General features: G+C 45.9%; 1 protein-coding gene and 1 long non-coding RNA gene across 6 annotated transcripts in view; one reads left to right on the forward strand and one right to left on the reverse strand.

Moving 5' to 3' along the window:
* The window catches only part of TENM4 (teneurin transmembrane protein 4), a 3045593-nt gene that overhangs the window by 2947613 nt on the left and 71258 nt on the right, over window positions 1-26722 (forward strand). For all 5 annotated transcript variants that reach the window (XM_074400388.1, XM_074400391.1, XM_074400392.1 and 2 more), the window contains 3 exons: window positions 80-296; window positions 19148-19267; window positions 25169-25430. In XM_074400388.1, the coding sequence (XP_074256489.1) occupies window positions 80-296; window positions 19148-19267; window positions 25169-25430 (599 nt within the window). The remainder of the gene's footprint in view (window positions 1-79; window positions 297-19147; window positions 19268-25168; window positions 25431-26722) is intronic.
* LOC141584803 (uncharacterized) overlaps window positions 1-26722 on the reverse strand; it is a 39620-nt gene that overhangs the window by 7069 nt on the left and 5829 nt on the right. The window lies entirely within an intron of this gene.

Here is a 26722-nt window from a genome sequence, read left to right on the forward strand (position 1 = left end):
GAAATGAATTAAGGCGTTCTGGATAAACGTGGCTGATTGAACATAGCAATATAAACCACATGCTCTGTCACCCCTGCAGATGGCCTGGTGGACTGCATGGACCCTGACTGCTGCCTCCAGCCCCTGTGTCATGTCAACCCGCTGTGCCTGGGCTCCCCTGACCCTCTGGACATCATCCAGGAGACACAGGTCCCTGTGTCACAGCAGAACCTACACTCCTTCTATGACCGCATCAAGTTCCTGGTGGGCAGAGACAGCACGCACATAATCCCCAGGGAGAACCCCTTTGATGGAGGGTGAGTCTCAGGGCCCCAGCTCCAGCTTTTGGATGAATAGGGGTGGGAGGAAGCCAGGAGGGTGCGCTTCCGTGGTTCCTGATGTGATGTCAGGGGAGGCAGAGAAGCAGCCTCAAGGTACGTGCATTTATAAAACTACTATCCAAGGAGTTTGGAATTTTTATGAGCAAAGTTTTGTTGCTCCCACTGGGTGACAGACGAAGAGAGTGAGAAACCAAAGGTCCTAAGGGAATCTTGGATCAATATCCACTTTGCAGTCAGCTCTTACTGATCCTGTGGTCTCCAGATGAGCTGAAAGGCACTGATGCCGCTCACCCTCAAAGTAGACATCCGGAAGACTTTGCTAGGCAGGAGGTGGGTACATCTGCGGGCATTCTATGCCACGTGCCCTTACAGTCTTCATGTTTGCAGTTGTGCCATCTGTTGGGCATTTCTTAACTGAGATCTGTGTCAGGTCCTGTACTAGGATTGCAGAGATTAGTAGAACACAGTTCCCGCTTATTGGTCACTCCCTGTTCATTAGGAGGACGAAAAGGGACAGTCACAGTGTGATAGGCCAGAACTTTGTCCCCAGGGTACTCTGGAGCACAGAGGATGTACTCCTAGGTAGGAGGGTGTCCAGGGCTTTAGAACCAAAGAAGAGAATTGGTTAACTAGGCAAGGAAGGGAGAGAGTGTGCCAGGGAGAAGGAAGAACTCATGCAAAAAACTAGAGACACAAAATAGCTTCTAATCTCTGCACCTCAGATCAAGGCAGTGACCCAGTACAATGTATCCAAGAGGGGGATTTATAATCATTATAATCATTTCTTTTGAATGTCTTCCAATGTAATGATGCCTCATATGTGCAGAACTTTTTCTAAAAATCAGTATGGTTAGTTCAGCAGCCCCTGTGCACCTTGTCTGTTCATACTTCTCGGCTAGAGGGCTCCTGTCCTGAGGGAACAATGGGGTAGTGGTGGCGGTGGGAATGGTAAGGGACATTTTCAAGCTCTATTTAAAGGGGAGATCAGCAGGAGTTTGTAATTGATTGTGTCTGAGGGATGCAGCAGAGAGGAGTCTCCCGCTTGGATGCCTGGGTAGATAGAGATACTTCCACCAGGCTGAGGAGCAGAGAGCAGGAGCAGGGTTGAGAGCAAGGTGATAAAGGGACACACCTCAGTAGGCCACACAAGAGTAAATGTCTATCTGCAGTTAGTAAGTAAATCTGGAGCTCATGCAGAGGTTAGGGCCTAGAGTTCTTGAATTGGAAGCCATCTACCAACAAGCAGTTGAAACCATGAGCACATAAAAGGTTACTCAAGGAGGCCGGGCATGGTGGCGCACCCCTATAATCCCAGCGCTTTGGGAGGCTCAGGTGGGCAGATCGCTTGGGCCCAGGAATTCGAGACCAGCCTAGACAACATGGCAAAACCACATGTCTACAAAACAAACAAATAAAAAAAAAATAAGCTGGGTGTGGTGGCATATATCTATTCTCCCAGCTACTCGGGAGGCTGAGGTTGGAGGATCACTTGAGCCCAAAAGGTTGAGACTGGTGTGAACGAAGACCATGCCACTGTACTCCAAGTTGGGTGACAGAGCAAGAGGCTGTCTCACGGAGAGAAAATAAAAGAAGCTTGCTCAAGGGGAATGTGCAATGTGGAAAGAGCAGGGACTGATGAAGAAGCCATGGGGAGCCTCCCTGTGAGGTGGCTGCTGTCATCCCCAGAGTGTGACAAGGGAAGCCAAAGAGAAGGCCTCACTGCTAGGACACGATGGAGTGGGATGCAGGCATGCAGGTCTGTCAGACTCATGAAAGAGCCCCTGTACTCTCCACTACCCCAGTCCATCCTTGCGAGGAGCTGTGACAGATGAGAAAAGTAAAATGGAGGAAGCCCAGCAAGGACAGCCTGACACAGTGTGTGGCAGCATTCATACCTCCACCTGTCTAGAGATGAAGCTACTTAATGGTCTGAACCCTCCAACTTACCCCCAGAATACTGAGAAGCTGAGAGGTTAAGTAACTTACCCAAATTCACAAGGCTACTCAAGTAGCAGAGCCAGAGTGAGGAGAAAACCTATACATTTATCTTGGCCAGAAATGCTGCTTCTGTAGGAAGCTTCCTGCTATTTTATTCAGTTGTGCGATTTTGTATGTATGCTTGTAGGCCTTCCCACAGCTTGAGTTTTTTTAATCGACTAAAGATATAAATAATATTCCTACCAAGGAAAATGTTACTTGCTCAGGCATTCTTTATGGGGCACAGTATGGGATCCAATTAGGGCCATGGCTTGTTGGCTGCCTATGGCCCCAACTGGATTCTGCTTACTGGATGCCTTTGCCATTCCAATCTGATCAATGCCGGCAGGGACATGTCTCATGTATGTCTTCCTGGTCACTTCCTGAGCCTGCTGCTTGAGTGCCATGAGTCACTGTGGAACCTGCACACGGGTCTCAGAATTGTTGCTCCAGCAGGTCTGACTAGCCCCAAGGAGCCCGCCAAGTATGGAGTTTGAGAAGCCTGTGCTAGGGGAAATGGACCCCTCAGCAGCAGGAAAGATAGAGACCTCATGGAGAGGCCAACTTGGCCTTCTGCCACTAGATACACAGCTCTGGACAAGTAGCTCAATAGAGTGCATCATGTCTGTCAACACCTCTGAACTGAGTCCTCCAGGGAAACACTGCATCTTACACATTTTAGCACTTAGTAGTTGCTCAAAACATATATATACCAATTGCCTGGAAGAATAAAGAAATGGAAAGACTGAGGGAGGGAGGAATGATGGACGAATTATCTATTTTACTTAATTTTATACTGAGGATTCGGAGTCCAGAGAGGTTAAATTGCCTGCTAAAAATCACGTTACAGATTAGTAATAGAAGCAGAAGAAGTCAACTTGCAGATCATTGTTTATATATCTGTCCCCTTCAGTTGGTTATATACACTTTGAAAACAGAGACCAGCCATCTCTCCAAACCTGAAATACTTTGGCCAGGGCCAGGAATATAGCATTTGCTCTACAAATGAATAGATAATGCAAGCTGACAAAATGTTAACGTCTCTTAAAAAAAAAAAAAAAGTTACTGTAAAAATTCCTTTTACCTAACATTTGCCAGACTCATTCAGAATCATACCAGCTCTTCACTGATCTAGATTAAGAAGAAATAGCTATCAGGAAGGAACCCCAAACAGATTCCTGTGTAAAATATGTCCAAGTGACTCGAAATGTAGAAACGTGAGGCAGCAGATGCTTTTCTCATTAGATTACCTACTTGGTATTCGATTATCTTGATCTGGACCAGTAGGACCGTGCTTATTTGCAGAGTTGGGATAAAGGGTAATCATGTGCCCAGTTTAAGTAGTTGCTTCCTTTCCTCTTATATGATGCAGTGTGGTATAATAGCAAGTGCCCGGAGTTTCAATCCTGGCTTTACCTCCCAGTAGCTGTGTGTGACCTCAGGGAAACGATGTAACCTTTATGTAGGTGCCTCTAGTTATAAATTGGCAATAATGGTAAACTCTTTCGTGAACACAGTTAAAAGGATAAACTAAAATAAAGCACCTGGCCTGGGGCTCGGTTCATATTAGGTGATCAGTAAAGGGTGGCTTTTGGAGCAGCAGCATGTCATAGTGAAAATAGCATAAACCTTGGAATCTGACAGACCAAGATTAAAAGGCTGTTGCATCCACTTTCTAGTTTTGTAACCTTAGGAAAATTCCTAAACTGTTCACTTACCTGAGCTCCAGCTTGCTCATCTGTAAGAGTAGGGTGTTTATGTGAATTGGGAGTGCTATGAGAATTAAATGAGGACAAAAAGTACACAAAGTCTCAACCTAGTACCTGCCACACAAAAACTGGCTTACTAATTACATGGTGGTGATGACGATGTTAATTAAAAAGAGTTTCCAAATCCACTTCCTTAATTGGAAGTAAAACTTGAAGGGAACCTGCCCTCTGGGTTCAGCAACCACCCAGAGAAGAGGCAGGTTTAGATTGTTGAATCATCGTTTGAGGAAGGGAAAAAGCGGGGTGCTTGCCAGCCGGCTGCCAGTTGAGATTCTTGTTAGAGAAGAGCACAGTGACATTTCTCCGGAGAGTGGAATTTCTGATGGGGAGGCAGACCTGACTTGTTACCTGTGTATGATACTTAGGCCTGTGCCCAACCAACAGAACCCCATCTTCTGCACCCCATGTGCTGTGCCACTATTTGTGTAGTTTGCGATTTCATTTAACAGCCTCCAGGAAGCAGGCTGTCACCCAGAACCCAACAGCATTTCTGATATCAGCATGGAAAGACAGGTCTCAGAGTGGAGCGCCTTCTCTATGCAGATTGTCACCTGGGTCAGGCTCAGGGAGCCTCAAGTATGAGGCACCCTGGGACCTCAGCTGCTGGGACAAGAGGAGAGAGAAGAAGTCAAGGCCAGAGCTTGGAGCCAACTGGCCCACCTTGGGTGTGAAAGCAAGCAAGCCAGTCCCCAGCACCCTGGGCTCTCCCCAAGACTCACTTCCTCCGACGCCTGACCCCGTCTCTGGGAGCGATTAAGGACTCCCTCAGGGACCCTGTCTGGTTCAGCTGTGTCCCCAGGGCCCAGCACAGTGCTGGGTCCAGAGCAGGTGTTTAATGCAGGTGTAATGAATACAGTAGCGCTATCTGACATCCTGCCACTGCTGTCTTCAAACCCACAGAAAGTGACAGAGCTGTGATGGAGAGTGAGAAGAGATGACCTAAAGTAGGAGGGGATGAAGCAGGCCTGGGAACCACTGTCACCATATTAAGTGGTTTGAATACACCTTTCTCTCCTGGCCTGGATGCCTGGGCCCCATCTGCCTAGTGGAACACTTCTCCCTCCCATGGAATCATGGGGGAATACAGTGGAGGGTGCCCACTCTTGGAACTTAGGAGAGGAGGGGCTCTAAGATCTGCAGGATCTCCAATGGACTGTCCATACAAAGAGGCCAGGACACACACTGTGGGGCTTGGGATCAGAGAGCTGGGAAGGGGAGGGCAACGTGAGACATCTCCTGGGCAAACACTTGAGCCAGAGCTGCTTCTCTTTGTCGGGTGTATCTGTGCTCTTGGGGAGGATTCCTCTGATTGAAAGGGCTGGATGTGGGGTAGACATCCCCTCAGTGAATAGTTACAGGTTGCCAATGATAGACAGGATAGCAAAGTATAGGAGGAGATCTGGTGAACCATGCCGAGGTTATTCAAATACTGGTTCACAATAGGTTTGAGGAGACGTATTGCGACCACCCAGAGAGGAAGCAGGTTTAGATTGTTGAATCATTGAGGAGGGGAATTGGTCTGAGAAATCACGTGATACCAAATCTTGCTGGGTTCCTCCAATTACAATAGGTTATCGGCTCCATCAGGCAATAGATGGATGTGGACAGGGAGCAACAAAACTCAGCTGACAGGAGACAGACCCTGAGCCCAAAGAGAAAAGACTCAGAAAGTCATGGGGACTTGAGCCAAAGGAAGGATGGGTGACCAGAGAATTCACCCCAAAGGAGGTGGAGAATCATATTCTATAGAAAGGGTCAGAGCCTATGAGGAGAAGAGATTGGGCAGGCTCAGCGAGGGACAGAGCAGCGCAAAACACACGAGCTGGTAATCCCAGCACTTTGGGAGGCCAGCAGAGGTGGATTGCTCAAGCTCAGCAGTTCAAGACCAGCCTGGGCAATGTGGTGAAACCCCGTCTCTATGAAAAATACAAAAAGTTAGCCAGGTGTGGTGTTGCATGCCTGTGGTTCTTGCTACTCAGGAAGCTAAGGTGGGAGAATCACTTGAACCCAAGAGGCAGAGGTTGCAGTGAGCAGAGATTGTGCCATTGCACTCCAGCCTGGGTGACAGAGCCAGACCCTGTCTCAAAACAGACATACACACACACACACACACACACACACACACACACACACACACACACACAGGCTTCATTTGGTAAATACCAGCACCTACTCTGCACAAGGTGTGGAAGAAGATATCATCTCACTCCATTACTTTGGGGGCTCTTTGTGGGTCCCACGCCTTGTTTGACATTGAACCCAAAGGAATTGGCACAGAGTGAACCACAGTGAATGATAGAGTAAATCAATGAATCAGCCAGTCCCTGCTGAATTCCTGAAGAGAGGTAGAGACAGAAGTGCTCTGAGAGCTCAAAGGCAAGACTGCCACTCCCACTGCAAGTCTGTCTCCTGAGCCTGCACCATGAGAACTGCCTCTCCTACAGCTTTGCTTCTCCAGCATGTAACACAGGGCGGGCTTATAGTAGGCAATAGTACATATTTGCTGTTGAAAACAAATGAATGAATGAAGACTTCTGGCAGGATATGGCCTTCAGCCTGAGACAAAAATTTCAGTCAGGAGCATTAGCCATTAGAGCATCATTTATCAAATTGCAGGTCACAACAACCCGTTAGTGCATCATGATATCAATTTAGCGGGTCGAAACTATGTTTTTCAAAAAAAGTAAATTCAAATGGAGTGGAGTAGAATGAAATGGAAAATATCAGTGCATTACTTTAAAAAGACTATGTATTTCATGACGCTTATTTCAGTTTTATGTGTACATATGCACATGAACTATTGGGTAAGCTGTATTGCTTACTTTGGGTTTCAGTTGAACAGGACTGTAAAAAGCATTCTATACTGCAGAACCAGCATCAGCAACAGCATAACTTTCCAGGACAGTCAGACAATGGAGAGAATTTTAATGTGGCTGGAGGATAATTATCTGACATTATTTTCCGCATCAAAGGTCAGAAGACATGCTCTGACATTTGAAATCAAGATGGGCTTACGAAGTCTGCGGTCTGTGAGCATGGTGAGCAAAGGGGGCACATGGGAGAAAGAAGAACATAAGGAAATATGAGGCCAGAAAAGTGAGTTGGGGCAGGAACTGACCCTCATCCGTTCACTAACCAAGTTACAGCATTTCACCTCAATCAGGACCTAAAATCGGTTCTAAACAGGAGTGAAATAACCTTGATTCCACCGAAGTCTAAGAATTCCTTTCATACCCGATGTAAAGGCACAAAGCTTACAAGAATTTTAAAAGCAAGAGTTTTCAAGAGTAAAAAATGATGGAAAAGAGAAATAATCATATATGCAATATAATTTTTTATTGGCCCACTACAAATCTAAAGCCATATGCAAGCGTGAGTGGCACAGCAGTTTCAGAAGAGCATTTGCTGCCCACCACCACCCCCACCACCTCCACCCAAGCCTTACACAGCCCTCAGCAAGCCCTCAAGAGGCCAAGCAGCAGAGATCATCTAATGGACTTCAAATAAACACCAACTTCCTGACAGCTGGCCTCTGCGCCAATTTATTATTGAATTATACTCCTGCATTTTCAGAACAAGCTGAGCTGACAAGGTACCCCATCAGTTTAAAAAAAAAAAAAAAAGGGGAAAGAAAGACAATGATAAATTACCTGATGGAAGATGGAAGAAGGTGAAGATCCTGCTTCCTCCAGAGTGTCAGCCATTATATATTATTCATGTTGGGTTTTTAAAAATCCCTCCCTGCATTGAAATGAATGTTTATGATGATAAAGCAACTAGGTGAATTCAATCCAGGATGCAGGCAGCGACTTCTCACATCATCCTGATGAGCAGCTAACAACTCCTCTGCCACTTGATCATCCCTTTATTGATTTCAGAAACGAATTAAGATCTCTGTTTGCTTTGTAGCTTCGGTTTGTTCCTAGTTGTCCATCACAGAAAGCATTAGCAGAGGATGCTGTGGTGAAGCAGGACCAATTCTGGGTTAGAGGGAGAGAACCTGGATTCCTTGGGCAAGTGAGAGCGCATGACCTTTCACTGGTGAGACTCAACTTCCTCCCTTCTGATGTGGGGTCACTGATTGCCACCCTGCCAGTTGTTTGGAAGATTAAATGAGACAAAATACCCAGAAGCCCAGTGGCTGGCTCATAGCATGCATTCAGTACTAGCACCTGACATTTACCAAGGATATTCTATTTGAAAAGTTTTATAAGTAGTAACAGCTTTAAATCTCCTGCAGACCATGTGATATAGGGACTTTATCACCCTTGCTCTGCAGCAGTGAAAACTGAGCTACTGAAAGGTTGACTAATCTGGGCCACACTTGTAATAGCAGAGCCGATATTGGAAGCCAAGCCTCATTGGCCCTAGAGCCCATGTACTGAGCCTCTCTTCTCTGCCGAGTCCTTTATGTGCCCAGCTTAGCATCTTCAGTTCAGAAATCCATACAGTGTGGTGCCACTACAACCCTACCCACCCCATCTGGCCCTGACTTTCCCTCTAATACTCTAATACATCCCAAAAATCCCATGTGCAGTAAGGCTTTGTGCTGAAGAGCACTGACCTCAGAGGGTGGAATCTGAGCCTCATTGTTTGCTAGCTGTGTGACCTTAGACAAGTCTCTTAACCTTTCTGTGCCTCACTTCCCTCTTCTACACTATGAAAATAATAATCCGTATCTCATGGGGATTTTGTGGGTATAAAATTAGCACATGTAAAACACTTAGGTGTCAGGGCAGCAAGCATTCATTGATGTTTGTGGCCACTGTCACTAAATAGCAGTAATGTTAATATTAGCATTAGCGAAAGCATTAATATACCTACAGGTTTTAGTGTCACTATTGAGAACTGGCAATAGGGAGCCAGGCCTACATCATCCATGGTCGAGTTCGGTGGCAACAAAGGAATGAGAAAAAGACAGATTAAGAGAGACAGTGGGACCAGGGAGCCATCACTTTATTACATTGGAGAAAACAGTGAAGGCCTCAAGGTCTGATCATCCACTCTATTTATTGGTTACAATCACTTTGATCTACAGGATAGGGGTGGAGTAATGGTGGGGAGAGGGTGATGGTGGAGTGAATCAATGAGCTGGAGCTAGCGTGTCATCCTAAGGATTGATAACAGTGGCAGTTTGGGAGTTCCACAAAACAAGAGCATGTGGTTATCATTAGCTTATTATCTATGTACACCTGATGGAATGCAGGCCTTCCAAGGAGCCTACAAGTCTGGCTATGTCATAGTGCTGCAAAGCGGTTTTACGTCCTTGAGCACAATGTTTATGGTAACAGAGCCGAGATCCCTGCACCAGAACATGAGGCATGGAGAGGCCCTTCCTCCTCAGGGGCCTCCTGCGGCCTTCCACGGTTTGTTGTTCCTTGTTTACGTGTTACTCGTAACCAATTTATGTAGGCACCTTGTAAGTCCTTTCTCCTTTGCTGTTTTTCCCAACAGACTGGGAGAAAAATAAGAATCTTAACCTGAAGCATCAGCGTCGTTGTGTAATTGGTGCAAATGCCCTAGCACCTTAGGATGGCAGAAGCAAATGGAGCTTTGAGACCATCAGCCCTCCAAGGCCAGAGAGTTAGTAGCCAAGCCTGAGTCCCAGAGAACCTGGAGTCCTAAGTGAGGGTTCATATATCTCAAACTGTAATTCTGCTGTTGGTAAATCAAAGGCTTCTGTATTTTTATCCAACAGTCAGAAATTTTAAGCAATAACATTACTGATGGTGCCCTAGTAGAGACTAGAGGATCAGGCCTTGCAGGCATCTCTGCAGGTAGTCTTACTGGCCCTCCAGTTAGATCTCATAGGCATTCAGAGTTTTCTCCCAGAGAATCCCACAGTGAGGGGCTTGACAGGGAGAGATGCGGCCTCTGTGTAGTATTTTGCTAGAGGGGAGATAGACAGCTCCTCAAACCTCCCACCTAAGTCTCCTCCTCACACCGCGGTGGGGGCTATGTGAGTCCAACCTGTGTGTCTAACCCTGCAGGTCTCAAGGACCCGTCCCAATCCGAGGAGAAGGGCTTACAGCAGCCCCAGCTGCTCAACCTCACATCCTCCCTACTGTTGTCTGTCTGACCCATGACTTGCCAGCTCTGCCAAATGGTTTTCTGCCTTGTCCCTGAATCCTGGCCCTACTTTCTATGTCTGACTTCAGCAGCATGGTGCCCTGGCGTGGAAGGACTCAAACCTTGCCCTCTTTTGATAGGTTCCCATTCCTGCCACATCTGGGCATGGGGCTCCATCCGTGCTCTACCTGGGCCCGATAACCTAGAGACACCTTGGACGTCCACATCCAGATGCCTCTGGGAGCCCCTTCACCATGCCTGCCTCCTGTCAGCCCTTCTCCCTCATCCTTTAAATTAGTATTTCCATTGCAAGTCAGTATTGCTGTGTATCTCAGCCCCAGCCTGTTGAGCTGGACTTTGTACAGGGTCCCTTAGCTGTGTCTCTGCCTGGCATCAGCGCCTTCCCCGTGAAGTGGGTCTAATCATGATGCATTCTAGTTTCCCCTTGAAGCAGGACCTGCCCTGTGCCCCAACAGAAGGGCAAGACACACAGTCATGGAATTAACTTGTCCGCTGAGAGACAGTGGCTGGAGTCACATTTTAGTAGAGCGGCGTTGCATTTTGCTAACAGCACAAACCATCGCCTGAAAAGTCGTCTTAGAAACAGGCCTCTGGCCACACAGCATAGAGAACAGCCTATCTAGAGATGAGCCACATGTCCCATGTCCCAGGCACAATGATGGTATTTTGGAGCCATGTCCCCAGACATGACCAACCCACTTAACTGAGACGAGGGTCTTGCTCCCTGCTGGCCAACCCCTCTCAGTCTTGCCTCTCCCTCACCATAGCTGGTGGACTCTGTTCCCTGGAAGCATAGTTGGTAGACAAGTCAAGGGCTCTATTCTTGTATATACCTTTATCAGCCAGCAGGAAATATTCCAGAAGATTCCTAGGGGAGAGGACTCAACCTGAAGCATCAGCATTGAGCAGCCAGTCTGCCCAAAGGCTTGGGAAATTGACTTAGACACCTGGGAGCTCACATTCCCTTGGTGTCTGAAGGAGCTCAGCTACCGTATTTAGCTAGGAGGCCACAGAACAATAGTTTCTGAACTCTGCAGGAGGCACAGCCTCAGGTCCCTGAGACACTAGTAGGTGCTGAGCCATCTCGCTGTTAGATGGTCCCAGGTGGTGTCATAGCACCACGGCAGAGCTGGTGGTGCCCCGTCCTCAATGGGTGATAGAAGAGAAGCTCTGCCCCACCTTCAGACATCACTGACTTCACGTGTACATGAGAAACTTGGACTCAGTCACTCAGAAGACCCCTGTAACTTAAAAGGTAAACTCCTCCCTCCTGTCAATCTGAAGGAGCCTAGGCAGCCTGTAATCCCAGCTACCAGGGAGGTTGAGGCAGGAGAATCTCTTGAACCCTGGTAGAGGTTGCAGTGAGCCAAGATCACGCCACTGCACTCCAGCCTGAGCAGCAGAGCGAGACCCTGTCTCAAAAAAAAGGGGAGGAATAGATCACGTTTTACTGGTTTGGGCTTAAGGCCATTGGAAAATATACATGGTAAACATAGGATAAGCTTTGAAATAAATCATAAAGATCGAAGCACAATGAGAAGTTGGCTTTGGGGTATAATAATAGCATATTCAAGTTTATTTTGTGTACAAAAAAACAAATCACATACACACTATCATAGTCCCAAGGTGCATACAGAGGGTAGGCCATGAGAACAGGAAGAAAATTTTAGGGGCTGTGTCTATATAGTGTTTCTTTTATCTAGCAGGCTGGGTGTCGTGGTTCACACCTGTAATCCCAGCATTTTGGGAGGCTGAGGCAGGTGGATCACCCGAGGTCAGGAGTTTAAGACCAGTCTGGCCAACATGGTGAAACCCCATGTCTACGAGAAATACAAAAATTACCCAGGCATGGCAGGCACCTGTAATCCCAGCTACTCAGGAAACTGAGGCAGGAGAATCGCTTAAACCCGGGTGGCGGAGGTTGCAGTGAGCCAAGATCACACCATTGCGCTCCAGCCTGGACGACAAAAGTGAAACTCCATCTCAAAAAAGTAAAATATAAAATAAAAAAAAGAAAGAAAGACTGGTTTATCTCTGTAGAATGTTGGCTTCTCACCGATCACATGTCTGGACTAGCACATGAAACATTCTGAGGGAGATCAAGAGCCACTCTACAGAAAGGAGGACAGTGGGCTGGGCCCAGTGGTTTACACCTGTAATTCCAGCACTTTGAGAAGCCAAGGCTGGCAGATCAGAGTTCAGGGAATTTGAGACCAGCCTGGCCAATATGGCAAAACCCTGTCTCTACTAAAAATACAAAAAAATTAGCTGGGCCATAGTTGTGCACACCTGTAATCCCAGCTTCTCGGGAGGCTGAGGCACAAGAATCACTTGAACCCAGGAGGCAGAGGTTGCAGTGAGCTGAGATCATGCCATTGTACTCCATCCTGGGCAACAGAGTGAGACTGTTTCAAAAAAAAAAAAAAAATCTCCAGGGGCAGTGGACCCACACTGATTTATTGTAGTATATTACATTATAATTGTATGCATGTCTGTCTGTGTATCTGTAAAAATATCTAGTGTTAACCAAACTTATTCATACAATGATAAAGTGGCTTTAAAAGTTTCCTGTAAAGTAAATACAAATGGAAGATAATACTAATAGGGCAAGTACAAGCAAACAGAAAAATGGCAGAGCTGATACATCTTCTACTCAGTATTAAATACTTTCCTGAATCTTGTTATGAAGTTTAACAAATGATTATTCTCATAAGATTGAACACAAAGTTACCTAAGAGATTGAAAGTGGTCTACAATCTTAACAGAGTTCACTAAAAGATTTAAAATTATCAAGAAGGCTACTTGAAATATGTATACTCATCAAACCTTGTACCAAATGTGTATTATACTTCCCAAGGTAAACCAGCGATTTATAAATGAATGCAAATACATTGAAGGAACCTGCTCAGAAATGTTTAACAAAGGATGTGCAATCAAAAATGGTTCCAGAACCCGGCTCTAATGATGTGAACTCTGAATTGTGAGGCAGCCAAGGCAAATTGGGATTCTCAATTACTTTGGTCCATGTCTGTCAGACTGTGAGTACCTCGAGAGGTGAAGTGACTCTTCCATGTTCTCATGGCAAATCCTGCATTTGAATCAGTCCTGGCTCCCCAACAACTCTGCAAGAATGGGCAAGTCCGTTCCCTGTCTGAGCTTTATTTTCTCACCTTTACCAAGTTTGAAAGAGGTGGTTAGGAAAGGCTCTTCTGACTCAAATGTTTCATAATCAGGGGTTTTTCAAGAATATGTATATAGGTGGAAGGTATTCGGCTGGAAAAGCTGGTTAAGGAAACTGAGGCAGTGTCAGATGGAAAACCAGGAAGAGAGAGCTGCAGATCAGCCTGGTGGCTGGGCCGGAAAGACGGTCTTGGGAGCTGCAGAGAGGACAGTGTCAGGCTATGACTGCAAACACCTTCAATGGTAGTAATCTGACAGGCTATGAAGTGAGGCTTCTCATTTGGACGCAGGTAATGTTCTTACAGGACTTTAGATAAATTGTAGTAGATGCTGGAAAGATCCCCATCCAATCAGCAGAAGTTAACAGAAAACAGTTTAAGGATTTATACAAGTCAGGCAAATAAATCTGTTTAAAATACATAATGCAAAGGAGTGATTTACGTAATCAATAATGGCATAGACTAGCAAATACTTTAAAGGAGAGAAAGGCTAGAGTTGTCATTTGCCACCTAGATCCCAAATGATACTCCAGTCTCCTGAATACAAAATTAGCTGCTTTCATTTAATAACAAAATAACAAAAAATAAAATAAAAGCTGCAGTTTTTCTCCCTTTGCCTTCCCTTATCTGCTTGTATACTATATATTAAATAATCAGTCTAACTTTGTTTCTGGCATTCTTGTTCAAAGTTTTCCAGACAACGAGTGATACAGATAAGGATGGTATAGAATTAAAAAGGCGGGGCTAGGCTGAGGCCAAGTAAGTCTTCTGGGGGAAGGTACCCAAGCCTTGGGAGAGAGTGTGGGCCAGCCTGTTGAAAGGGCACAGCCCTTCCAGCTCTGGGTTCTCTAACTATATCCCTGTCAAGGTCAAGTGGCTCAAAGTTCTCTAACATCGCCCTCACCTTATGTAATAGAAGCACATAAGTTCTTTATTCATTTAGTAAATAATGTTTTAAGAACTTACTCTATGTCCTGCATTCAAATTCCAGAGCAAACACCTGTTTCAGAGAAGGTTTTCTTTTGTGCATTCAGAAATGACCATCAGCCATGATCAATCCTGGGAATATAGCAGGAAGGGACATGTGGTTAGTCCCTGTCTTCAAGGAGCTCATGTTCTGCTGAGGATAAGATTGTCGTGGCAGAGCAACAGCACTCAGAGTTCATGAGGAGTAGCTGAGAAGGAGCAGGAGTGGTGTATACTGCTTAGTGAATGCTCTTGGAGAGGTGGAAGTTTCCAGAGAGAGCGAACAATTTAGTGATAAGTATTGCATGAGCTCTATTAAGATTCTGAAGCCACATGCAGTCGGGCTGCTTTAGTTGGATTGGGTAGTACGAGATTAAAACAGTTATAAATTCTTAAACGTATGTTGGATTCTATTTTATACCAGGTTGTGAAAAACTTCAGCCTGCGTTTGACAGATGGGAGAAGGGAGGTTCAGAGAGGTCAGATGACTCCAAAAGTATACAGTCAGTTCCCAGTGTCAGAACTGGGAACTGTGACTCCCGCCCAGTACTGTCGCCACCAGAGCCCTGCCACACTTCCCTGAGCGACAGTTGAGGGTGGCTTTTTATTTGCTTGATTTTGTTTTGGAGTGGTTTTGTCTCTCCAGCGGATTCTTCTGCTGATCCCAAACCTTGTTGCTCTCCTCAGGAAGCAGTCAGGCAGATCTTCTCTCTTCTTGGCATCAGCAAGGGCACCTCAGTCAGGCCCCAAATGTGTTGTTAGACTCGTGCCAGTATGTTCAACACCACCCTTGGCTTGGCACAAGCGCTCCCTCCTGGCAGAGTTCACCTAGCCTAATTGCTTGTTTCATATCCCAGCTGCTTGACATATGCCAAACCCATGTGTTGACTCACTGGTGTCAGAGACAACTACACAGGGGCATTTCACGTTGGCTTTTGGGAGCTCTAGCAAGTAAGTGGAGACTGTAATTCATACAGTTCTGGAACTCAGCACCTAACACAGAGCCTGGCTCATAGGAGGTGCCTGGTTTTTTGTGAAATTAAAGGAACTTTAGTGACTGCAGGTACATAACACAGTAGTAAGAGTAAGGCCTCAGAAGTGAGAAGACCTAGCTTTAATGTCAGCTCAGCCAAGTGAATTCCTTTCTGGGTGACCTTGAGCAATCTGTTTTCTCTCTTTCGGTTACTTGATTGTGTTTCATTTACCAAACACTCTGAGAGCAGCATCCCATGCTTACCCTCTCTGGACATGTGGTCCAGCCCTGCCCTGGCTCACATGTAAACGTGTGAGATGGCTATATAAATGCGAATGATGTAAACACACGACCATCAAACATTAGCGAGATACTTATAAGGTGTATAAAAGCCCAGAGGAAGAGGTGATGCATTGTGTCAGGAAAAGCTGGTGATAACCTCACTGAGGTGATGACAGCTTAGATGAGGCTCTAAGGATGAGTAGAAAATAACAGCCCAAAACTCCGACACACCAAGACGGCGACCAAGAGGAAGCAAATCATGTCAAATAGAGGACTCGTAATAGAGGATCATATGAGCTAGCTGGGAAGCCAAGCTGGTGACAGTGATTTGCTCCCACATTAATGGTTTTCCACCAAGGAGTCTTTCATTGCAGAGTTCTGCATTCAAAGCAGCAGCTATTTCTTAGCCACATCTCCAGCACTGAGCAAGTGCCAAACCCTCAGTCTAGGGTCAGTGTTCCAGCGGTATGCAGAAGCCAGCTTGGACCAGTCCGCAAGAACTGATTATTAAATGTTCAGAAATTCTGCAAGCTGGTTGTTAAACACAGCCACTATTAAAAATTAAATTATATAAAATTAAATAAGACATATTAAAAACAAAGGTAATAAATTCTCAAAACTTAACGACTTTCTAATTGTTTTGCCATGTTTGATGTTACGTTTGCCCTTGAGGTTACTCAGGACCGCTGGGTCTCCATGGTGGCAATATCATATGATGGCATCCTCCTGTGCATCTCTTCCCAACTCTGTTCAGTGGCATCTCATTGGTAGCTTGAAAACAGCCATGATGAGAGTATTTACACCACAGAAATGAGCAAACGCTACAAATTAAAGCTGGTTTTCTTTTTTTTTTTTTTTTTTTTGAAAGTCGATCATTAAGCATTTGCCAGCACACCACTGATAATATCCATTAAATAAATGGATGCAGAAAGCAAACATTGGGAAGCCCAGCACTCACATCTTTTCAAACCTCCCAAGACAAACGCATGTGGCACAAGACACAATTCAAAGGCCCCCGCTGAGCTGACTTCCCATCTTCTTTGTTCCAGGGAAGGCTTTATATTAAACCGGGCTTTCCTGACAACTGAAAATCATGAAAACAGCAGGGATGGAAATATTTTTCTCCAGGATTTAATTCCTGAGCCAAATGCCTGTGTTGGCAAGAGGTTTCTATGGCCTATCGGCATACAGGGAGTCAACCTAATCTTCCCCAGAATCCAAAAGCAATCCACAGGAGCCCAGGCTAAACTTGCATCTGCTCTGGCTTGCTGAGTTGGAGGCTACGTGATAGCCAAATGGTGCCGATTCAATGTTTCCCAATTATCAGGCAATCCCCAAAGAGAGATTAATCAGAGGAGGCTGGCATGCATGTGTCTGAGGGGCAGCAGCCAGGATAGCTCCAGAAAGGAAGCCATCCCCCCGGGGCTGGTTACTGTCCAGGCAGAATCCAGAGACACATGTATCAGGAGAAGGCTGGATGGTGGCCAGCATCAGGAGATGGGATCTGTTAGTCATTCTCTGGAAGGACAGAGTTCCAGCAATACAAAATTCAATTGTCCTCTATTAAGGAAAACATCTCTCAGAACCAGCTGAATACAATCGGTGGAATAGATCTTACCCATTAGCGGAGAGATAATTTCACGTAAATACATTGGAAGACCTTCAGAGCAGAACTGAAAGTCTTTGCTGAGCCTCACCCGCTTAACGTGTTTGCCATGTAATTGCATTTAGACCAAGGGCCTCGGAAGGAAACCGCTGACTGAATTAGCATTAACCAGATTGTGTGGAGTGAGGTGAGGAGGGTGGGATGGGGTGGGGAGTCTGGTGCATTGTGGGTAGTTGTTCTTGCCTTCAGAAAGGACAAGCTGACACTAGCGAGACCAGCTGCTTTACAAGCCTGGTGTTAATTGCTTTTCTCATCCAACAGAGAAAAGTTTATCACTCGAGGAAGGTAGCGGTGTGGGTACCTCATACAGCAGGGACTGAACTTGAGGTCTTTTTTAAATAAATGCCCATGGGCCTCGTCGGTAGCTCTGCCGTAGGCCAGAGGAAAAAGACTTCTCAACTGAGGTCAATAGAGAAGGTTATGTGATACGCAGCAACTGCATTTTTGCCTCAGATGTCTTTCAGCGAGGGCCTTCCCCCCAGTGTGCAGATCCCTGAGGACGTCAGACCAGCCAGTGTCTTCATTTCCACCCATGGCCAGTGGCAAGTGACTGGTTAGAATGGGATGCAGAGTGGTGAGGCCCAGATTCAAGTCCCGGCTCCGTCACCCGCTTTCTGTGGAGCCTTGGGCACATAATGTAACCTCTCTGGAACCCAGTCTCCTCTTCTATACAATGAGAAAGTTCCACTAACTTAGGGATCTTACAACAGACTTCTCCAGACTCAGAGACTCCACAGAGTTACCTTCAGAATCACCCCGAGGGAGAGGAAGCCTCCACCCCCACTTCATCCAGGGCAGATATTTTCATTTGTTTTCCACTTTGCAGTCCTTATAAAATGTCGTCTATCCAAACATTTCTGTTTCTGAAATACTTGAAAAGACGTCATTGTAGATGATCTCTAATGGTCCCATGTATTTGCTTAACCACCATGTTTTTAAATGGCAACCTAGGATTTGTCAGGCATAGTTCAGGCACTGTGGGAGAAAGAAAGAAACGTTGTCCCTGCCCTCAAAGAGCTCAGGATCTAGTGGAAGGGAGGAACGTGTATGGTTTTGTAGCGTTATCAAGGTGTCTGCATCAGGTTTTGTGGGAGAGAGGACATAGTTCTGATTAGGGCCAGCAAGAAAGGCTTCAAGGAAGAGGTGTCACTAATACTTGGGTCTTTAGGGGTGAGAATGTTGGGAGAGGGGTACAGGAAAGACATTTTAGGCAGATAGAAGAACATTGCACAGGCACAGAAGCAGTAAGCAACATTCGCCTGGCAAGTTTGGGAAAAGCAGGTAATTTCTTGTCTAAAATGTAGAGTAAGAGTTGAAGGAGGGATATTAGAGAGGTGTCAGATTCCAAAACCCACTCCGAGAGCATGCTAGCATTCTCCTGTCTTGAATGTCAGATGAAAGGAACTATCTTCTATCATGCTCACTTTTTTGTATGTTCACTTCTAATAAGACCGTTAGTGACAATAATAGCCATTGCCATTTGTGGAGTTTGCCCTATACCAGCAGGAAAAAACAAAGACTCAAAGAACTGTCACATGCCTACTGAAGTTCAGAGAGCTAGGAAGTGACAGAGCCAGGATTTGAACCCAGATCATTGAACCCCACATCCACACACAGAACTAGGCGATATTGCCCTCTGCAATCAGCTTTATCTTCATACAGCATAATATAATATCGCTAGAAAATAACCTCCAAGTGAGATCATTAAAAACACCTCCCAATAGCAGTTATCTCAAGGACACTTTGATGCCTTAAATTGAGGTGATATTTTTTTAAAGATGATTATGTATCTTGAGTGAATACCATGAGCCCCTGGGTACAAGATGTGTCTGTGTGACTGATTTTCTGGCTCTCAGGATTCCCTGCCAGCCAGGGCTGTGACCGTGAAAAGTATATCATGTTTCTTCTCTCTTCTCTTCCCACAGGCATGCTTGTGTTATCCGCGGTCAAGTGATGACATCAGATGGAACCCCCTTGGTTGGTGTGAACATCAGTTTTGTCAATAACCCTCTCTTTGGATATACAGTCAGCAGGCAAGATGGCAGGTAGGAAACCCTCTATGAGCCAGAAAGAGTGAAAGTCCTGCCCTTGTGGTCTTATCATATAGCTGCTGCTGGACTGATAAAGTGGGAAGAGGATAGGTCTTGGATTCAGAGGCCCTGAATTCATATGCACAGCTCTGCAAATTACTAATTGTATGACCTTGCACCTGACTCCGGCCTACGTCTCTTTGACTATAGATTTAGCATTTTCTTCTCATTTGGTTCTCAGAGTAAGGAGAGGGTACCTTATAAATATCATCCTGCTCCATGACTCGTGATCTAAAACACTGTCTTGTGAACCACTTTCTACAGAACAGACAGCTTGAGAAATCTCAGCCATTCCTTTTTTGTGGTTTCTATCCTGCAGCTGCTTAGATCTATGTAAGCCATTTGGGTGATGACAGAATTCTGACCTTTGAATTCCTCCAAGAACCATCAGCAGAATGAAGTAAAGCTTCCTTTATAGCCCTAGCTCTCCCACCTGCTACGTGTCCTAGGACAACTCTCCTTACCTCTCTGTGTCTCAGCTTCATCTGTTAAGTGGTCCTAATTCGGTTTATCTCACAGATTGGTTTTGAGGGTTAGATGATGTGTGGATGGGGAAGCACCTGGCACATAGTATGTGTTTAATAAATCTTAGTTCCCTACCCCCACTTTGATTCATTGCCATATTTCCAGTGTCTGGCACATAATAAGTATACAATAAATATCAGCTATTTGTTACAATTATAAATTATTGACTGAGAAGGTGATGGTGACAGGGCAGGCAACGAGAATATTTTGGAGAAAAGGGAAAGAAAAGGAGGAAAATGGAATATTTAGGCTGTCAGTGGTGACAAGTCCTCTATTTTTAATAAAACCAGGTGGTGGCAGTCCATCTGGCTGAGCGTGGGCCCATAAGGTTGATTTTCACTCTGTGTTGGAAATTATGCTCCAACTTGATTGATTTTAGCACCTCTTTAATCCAATATCAGATGTGAACATGTCCCGGCCGAGGTGATAATGAAGTAGAGGCTCATCTGCTTGTAGACATGTGTGCCTCTTAGATGGGGTTGGCAAGCTTGGCATGGGGTCCTCCCTCCCCGCCTCTCACTCAATGTGAATAGGAAGAACCCAGCTGGAAGGGGTTGGTGGCCAGTCCACAGGGATAAACGGGCCAGGCCGGGCCACTGTTGCCTACCCTGTACACCTTCCAACCCAGGAAGGCCTCATGAAGACTCCCCATTACAGCCTGAAGGATGCTGCCTGCTGTATGAAAATGGCAGATGTGGGCCTCCTAGGCAACAGGTATTCTGACCACATTATTACCTGCTGTGAAGCATTCACCCAAAAGGAGCCTCTAGGGACTGCCTTTTTTTTTTTTTTTTTTTTTTTTTTTTTTTTTGCCGTGGAACTTGCCAGTCACTCCTGTGAGATGACAAATCGTCAGTCCTTGTGCTGTGTTGTGGTTGGTTAGAGTAGATTCCAAAAACACAGAGTGTGGAATAAGTTTGGTGGTCTTTGGGGAAAGTTCACTCTCTAACCCTTCCCAGTTTTTCTTGTTTGTGCTTCCTCTACAATTTCTACTGCCCATTGAGAGCATGGAGCTAAATAATCATCTGTGTTTCCTGCCTAAATTACATCACAGTAGCCAGAATTGCTGCAACAGAGCTTGAGTTTCAGATCAGTTCTTACCACTGCATTTTGGAACTGACGTTTTCTTCCCAACTCAGCCACTGCATAATGTGTGGGAAAGTTATTACTGTTCTCTTAGTGTCCAAAAATCTTTGTTATACGTGAACAGGTATCACTGCCCTCCCACCCTTCCTTAGCTCACCTTCTTTCTTATCTGTCATACCTTAAGACTAGGAGATATAGTCTGTAAATAATAGTGTGCGCAAGGGGCCTGAAAGTCCAGGGAGCATGTATTCTTCACTTTCCAGGAAGGCACCATGATATTTGCTCACATCCAGCTCCCCCATCCCGTACACACACACGCACGCACACACTGACACACACACTCTTGCTGAAATTTCAGACTTCATGCCTTAACAGGCGCTTACAAACAGAAAAGAGTAGCAGAGAAGTTAGCCAAAGAGATCATTAAAAAGATGGAAAATCAGAGGTCATGAAGAAAAACTAAAAGAATAGCAGGCAAGAGAAGCAGATTAAGCTCACTGAATTGAAAATTGAGGGCCAGGTGTGGTGTCTCACATCTGTAATCCCAGCACTTTGGAAGCCAAGGTGGGAGGATCACTTGAGCACAGGAATTCAAGACCAGCCTGGGCAACACGGCAAAACCTTGTCTCCACCAAAAAAATATACACAAATTAGGCGGGTGTGGTGACATGCATCTGTCGTCCTAGCAGCCCAGGAGGCTGAGGTGGGAGGATTGCTCGAGCCCCCAGAGAGGTCTAGGCTTCAGTGAGCCACGACTGCCCCACGGGACTCCTGCAGCCCAGCCTGGGTGACAGTGAAACTCTCTCTCAGAAAAAAGAAAAAAAGAGAAACAGAGGGAGAAAAAGAAAGAGAGAATGAGAAAGCAAGAGAGGGAAAAGCGGGGAAAGGAAGAAAGGAAAGGGAGAAAGGGGGAAAGGGAGAAAGGGGGAAAGGGAGAAAGGGAAGGGAAAAGGAAAAAGGAGAGGAGGAAAGAGAAAGAGGAGGAAAGAAAGAAAAAGCCAAGGGAATGCGGAGGCGCTGCGCTTTTCCCGTCCGTTGTCCAATATGTGAAATCAGTCACACTGCCAAATGATTATGATCATCAGCTTCGTTTTACCGATGAGAAAACTGAGGCTTGGACAGGTGACGTAAGTCACCCATGGCGCAAGTCACAGTGTCCAGAATGGCCCTGTACTGTTTGGGCTTCATCTGAGAACCAGTCCTTCCCTGTGGGGTAACATTCACATTCGTATTTAAAGCAGAGTTTCCCCTCCCAGAGGAACAGACCTAGCCCCAGCCCACTACCTACACGTTTGGCAAGGCTAGCTGCCCCGGGCTTGCTCACTGCCTTGAGAATACGTCTTTTTATGTTTGTCTTTCCTCCATCCTCACGTACAACCTCTCATGAAGGGAGCTTCTAAGTCTGTCTAAAATTCTTTTTGACGGTTAAAAATGTTCTATCAAGGCACAGATGCAATTCAGTTTTGTGACAGAAAAATTTGTTCTTTGAGTATTTCCCCAAAACCATGGGTATTCTCTTAGAGAGCCAAAATCTGAATTCTTGATTCAAAATAAACACCACCCCAGGTGTCTAGCATTGAACAGTGGTGGTGCCCACCTTTCTTCACCCGAGTAAGTGAGGAACAGGCAAAGGGGTGACAGCTCCTGTAAAGGGTGGAAGGGTCAGGCTTTGGAGCTTGGAGCCCTGAATCTGGGGATGCCATCTACCAAGAGCAGAACTTGGCAGTAGGACAGGGTGGTTCCATGCAGGATCCTTGCAGTCTCTGGAGGAGAGAAGAGCAAGCTAGAGCAATGGGCCCATACCCACATGCTGGATGTATCCGGGTCAAGATGAGATCCTGTGTTAGGTCGCTCACACCAACGACACAGCTGAACCTTAGATTTAACTTCAGTAACGGCCAAATAAGAAGGGACGTAGGGTGTTTTAGTAAAATAGTCAGTTTCGGAGTAGTTGATGGTGTCACTCTTGCATTTATCCCATCAACTTTTAACCATCAAGCACTGGGCTAGTTTCTGAAAAGGCAGAGGACTTGATGTCCCTGTGCCAGAGAGCTCAACAAGCAGTTACCGTGCAATGCCATGTGGACTTTGCGAAGGAGTGCATGTAGGCAGTGGAACCCAGGGAGGAAGCTAGAATTCTGACTGGGTAAGGCTGTGTGGAGGAGGTGAAGTTCGAGCCGTCCAGAGTTCTCCATCCAAAAAAAGCCAATTAAGACAGCCCTTGAAAATGCCTGCTACAGCTCAGTTGTGACAGAAAGAACGCATAACTTTGAAGTCACCCCAGCAGATAGAATCGGGCCCAGTGAATAAGAAGCTGGAAAGAGGGGGACCCACATTCATTTTCCAAAAAAAAAAAAAATAAAGTTCTAACAGTCAGAACTCACCTAAAACGGAACAGTCCTCCTGTGGGTATAGCGGTCCCCTCATCTCTGGAATTGTGTAAGAAGGAACTGAATGGACCCTTGATGGTGGTTCCGTAGAAGGAACTGATGCATCAGATGGGAGAGGGGCTAGGTCAGATGACCGTCAAGTTCTCCTCCAGTGGTTCAGCTGTTACTTTATTTTAAACTTTCTGTTTTTAAGAAGGGAACAGACACACAATTCTACTCTTATATCTTTTTTTTTTTTAGACAAAGTTTTGCTCCATCACCCAGTTTGGAGTGTACAATCTGAGCTCACTGCAACCTTTGACTCCCAGGTTCAAGCCATTGTCCTGCCTCAGCCTCCCAAGTAGCTGGGATTATAGGCACCCACCACGACTCCCAGTTAGTTTTTGTATTTTTGGTACAGACAGGGTTTCACCAAGTTGACCAGGCTGGTCTCGAACTCCTGAGCTCAGGTGATCTGCCCGCCTCAGCCTCTCAAAGTGCTGGGATTACAGGCGTGAGCCACTGTACCCAGCCTGGTCTTAGGTCTTATTGCATGATGAACATGGGGCTATAAGTAGCAGCCAAGACATGCCCTCTTCTTAGCTCAGCAGACCCAGCCTGCAGGATTAGTGATATACCTTGGTTCACACATAGCCTTCTTTTCCCATTGTCTATAATCTGAGTCCATCTGGCATCTAAGCATGTGGCTGCAGAACCCTCAAATCAGGTTCCCTGTGGGGCTGGGCAGTGTCAGAAATACTGAGTGTACAAATAGGAAGAAACTCAGTTTTCTTTGGTGTTCAGAAAGTAAAAGTGCATGCCAAGGCTTGGTTGGGAAAGGGCCTTGCTAGGTTTGTCTGCAGGTGATGGGAGTTAAGATGCCATGCCAGCACCAAACAGAGCCGCCAGTATGTTTCTGCTGGGTCCCTTTGGGGCACAAAATATTTTGGGGTGAGGAAAGGAAGTCTCTGCCCGTACAGTCCCCACAAGCCTGAAACAAAGGCTTTGAAGGACGTCGTCTGGGATCAGGGAAGGCCTGGAGACCGTCACGGAACAGGTCTATTTGGTGTCACATTGAAGACAGAACTAGGAATAGCAAGGCAGGTTTCTGCTCAGACCTCCCCATCATCCTCAGAGGCTGACCAACAGAGGCTGGGCTGCCAGCTCTCCAGACGCTGTCACAATGATCTCATCTCAGCTAGGAGGCTGGTGCTCAGTTTTCTGGTTCCTCTTTCACTTACGAGATACTGTGATTCTAATTGAGCCATCTTTAAACTGCTTAGCTATTTTGTCATTGCAAAGGTCTTTGTTGAGTAATCTATCACAATTAGAGCTGAAATTGCTGTGGAGTCATACAATCTTAGAGACTTAAGAATAATCCATTTGAGCCTTTGCATTTCACAGATGAAAAAAAATGAGGAATAAAGAGGCTAAGTGACTTACCCAAGATCACACAGTAAATTGAAGGCAGAGCCAGGACCAGGTTTGGGCTTCCTGACACCCAGATCGAGGCTTGCTCTGCTTTATTCCCTGACTTTTCACTGGGCTTCAGCTCTGACACAGTTGAAAGGCCCTGAATACCAGCAATACCACTGTGAGCTCTTATGTGTCCTGGAAAATGGCTCTCCATAATAGCGGTTCATTTCAGCAAATTCTCGATGTGAATCATTTTATAGGGAAAAGAAAACTGCTTTCTAAAATCACTGCCATTGTTTGGAGCTGCAGTCAAATCTTTAGGCATTAGAGCCTCCCTCAAGAAATGCTCAGACCCTTTGGTGTAATTTTCTCTCCTTTCTTGGTCTCTTTCTTCTCTTTCTCATCCTTGTTCCTGCTCTTCCTGCTCCCCACCCCTTCTCAACCTTCCCCTTCCAAACAGCTTTGACTTGGTCACAAATGGCGGCATCTCCATCATCCTGCGGTTCGAGCGGGCACCTTTCATCACACAGGAGCACACCCTCTGGCTGCCTTGGGATCGCTTCTTTGTCATGGAAACCATCATCATGAGACATGAGGAAAATGAGATTCCCAGCTGTGACCTGAGCAGTTTTGCCCGCCCCAATCCCGTCGTCTCTCCATCCCCACTGACGTCCTTCGCCAGCTCCTGTGCAGAGAAAGGCCCCATCGTGCCAGAAATTCAGGTACCCAGCTTTCCTAACTGCATTCCACCATGCTTTTATTTCATTTTGGGGGTGGAGGAGGATCTCAGAGACAGTGGAAAGAGAGAAAACACCTCTGTGGGGCTTGGGTCGGGTCCCATCAGCCTATTATACAAAATCCAGCCACCAAATCCCACAATGGGCATGGTGTGAGGGGGTGAGGGGCACCCCTCTTACACACGGAAAACACACGAGCCCCTGGAACTGCCTGGCACACTCGGGTTTATACTAAATTCTCTGTCTTTCCACTCTGCTGGTGAGCTCACTTCCGTCTACTTTCCTTTTCCCCAGCCTCCTGTGTCCCTCTCTCATTATTTCCGTTAAAAATATTTAAAATAACTGGTTCTACCAAGAGGAGTGAGCCAAAGGATCCTGAATAGTGAGAATTATAATAAAGATTAAATGAGAAAAATGTATATGAGGTGCCTAGCACAATGTCTGTCACCTAGTAAGTGCTCAATAAATTTTAGCTATTATTATTAAGATTATTTAACACGCGCTGCCTCTGTGCCAATTAAGGATTGCCTTGGCTGAAATCTATACATACGACTGCTTTACTTAATTATCATTAAAAGAAAGTAATTGGGAGCGATGCATTTTAATCTGATGGAAATCAAGATAGATATTTTCCCCTAACAAAGCTCTGCCAGTTGAATTTCCTCCGCTGTCCCCAGCCCAGTTTCTAATGGCAGAAACAAGGGCCTGAGGAAGAGGAGAGATGTCAGTGCAGAAGCCCAGGAGAAGTCTCGGTTGTCTCCACTGCCTAATGAGAACTCTGGTGATGTACCTATAATGGATTGTGGGCACCGGTGGAGCAGGGAGTTTATATAGGGTTTTGTGTGTGTATTTCATGCCTGGCTGAGCAGACACCTTTCCGAGCATACCCTATTGAGTGGCTTTCGCTGCCAGCCAACAAGAAGGACATACAATCATTTTGAAATTCTCATTGCACTCACAAGTTGAAACCTCCTTTTCAGATTCAGTACCTGTCTCCTGTCTCAACTACCAGGCTGACCTTTGTTATGAAATGGTTGTCAGTGGAGACAGAGCTTGCTGGAGAGAAGTAATTTGTTGCTCAACTCAGGCTCAGCTCCAGCTAGACATTTTTTCCTAGGAGCAGGGACTCTGGAACAAATGGGGTTGAAGGTCACACCCTCTTTACAGTGCTCCCTGAGCTGGGTGCCTGCACATCCAGTTCGGGCAAAAACCTTGTTTATTATCAGATTCACGAAATACACACAAACAAACTCTTGAATTTTCCCAGTCCTCTCCCA

This window comes from Saimiri boliviensis, chromosome 6, assembly GCF_048565385.1.
Source record: "Saimiri boliviensis isolate mSaiBol1 chromosome 6, mSaiBol1.pri, whole genome shotgun sequence".
NCBI lineage: Eukaryota > Metazoa > Chordata > Mammalia > Primates > Cebidae > Saimiri > Saimiri boliviensis.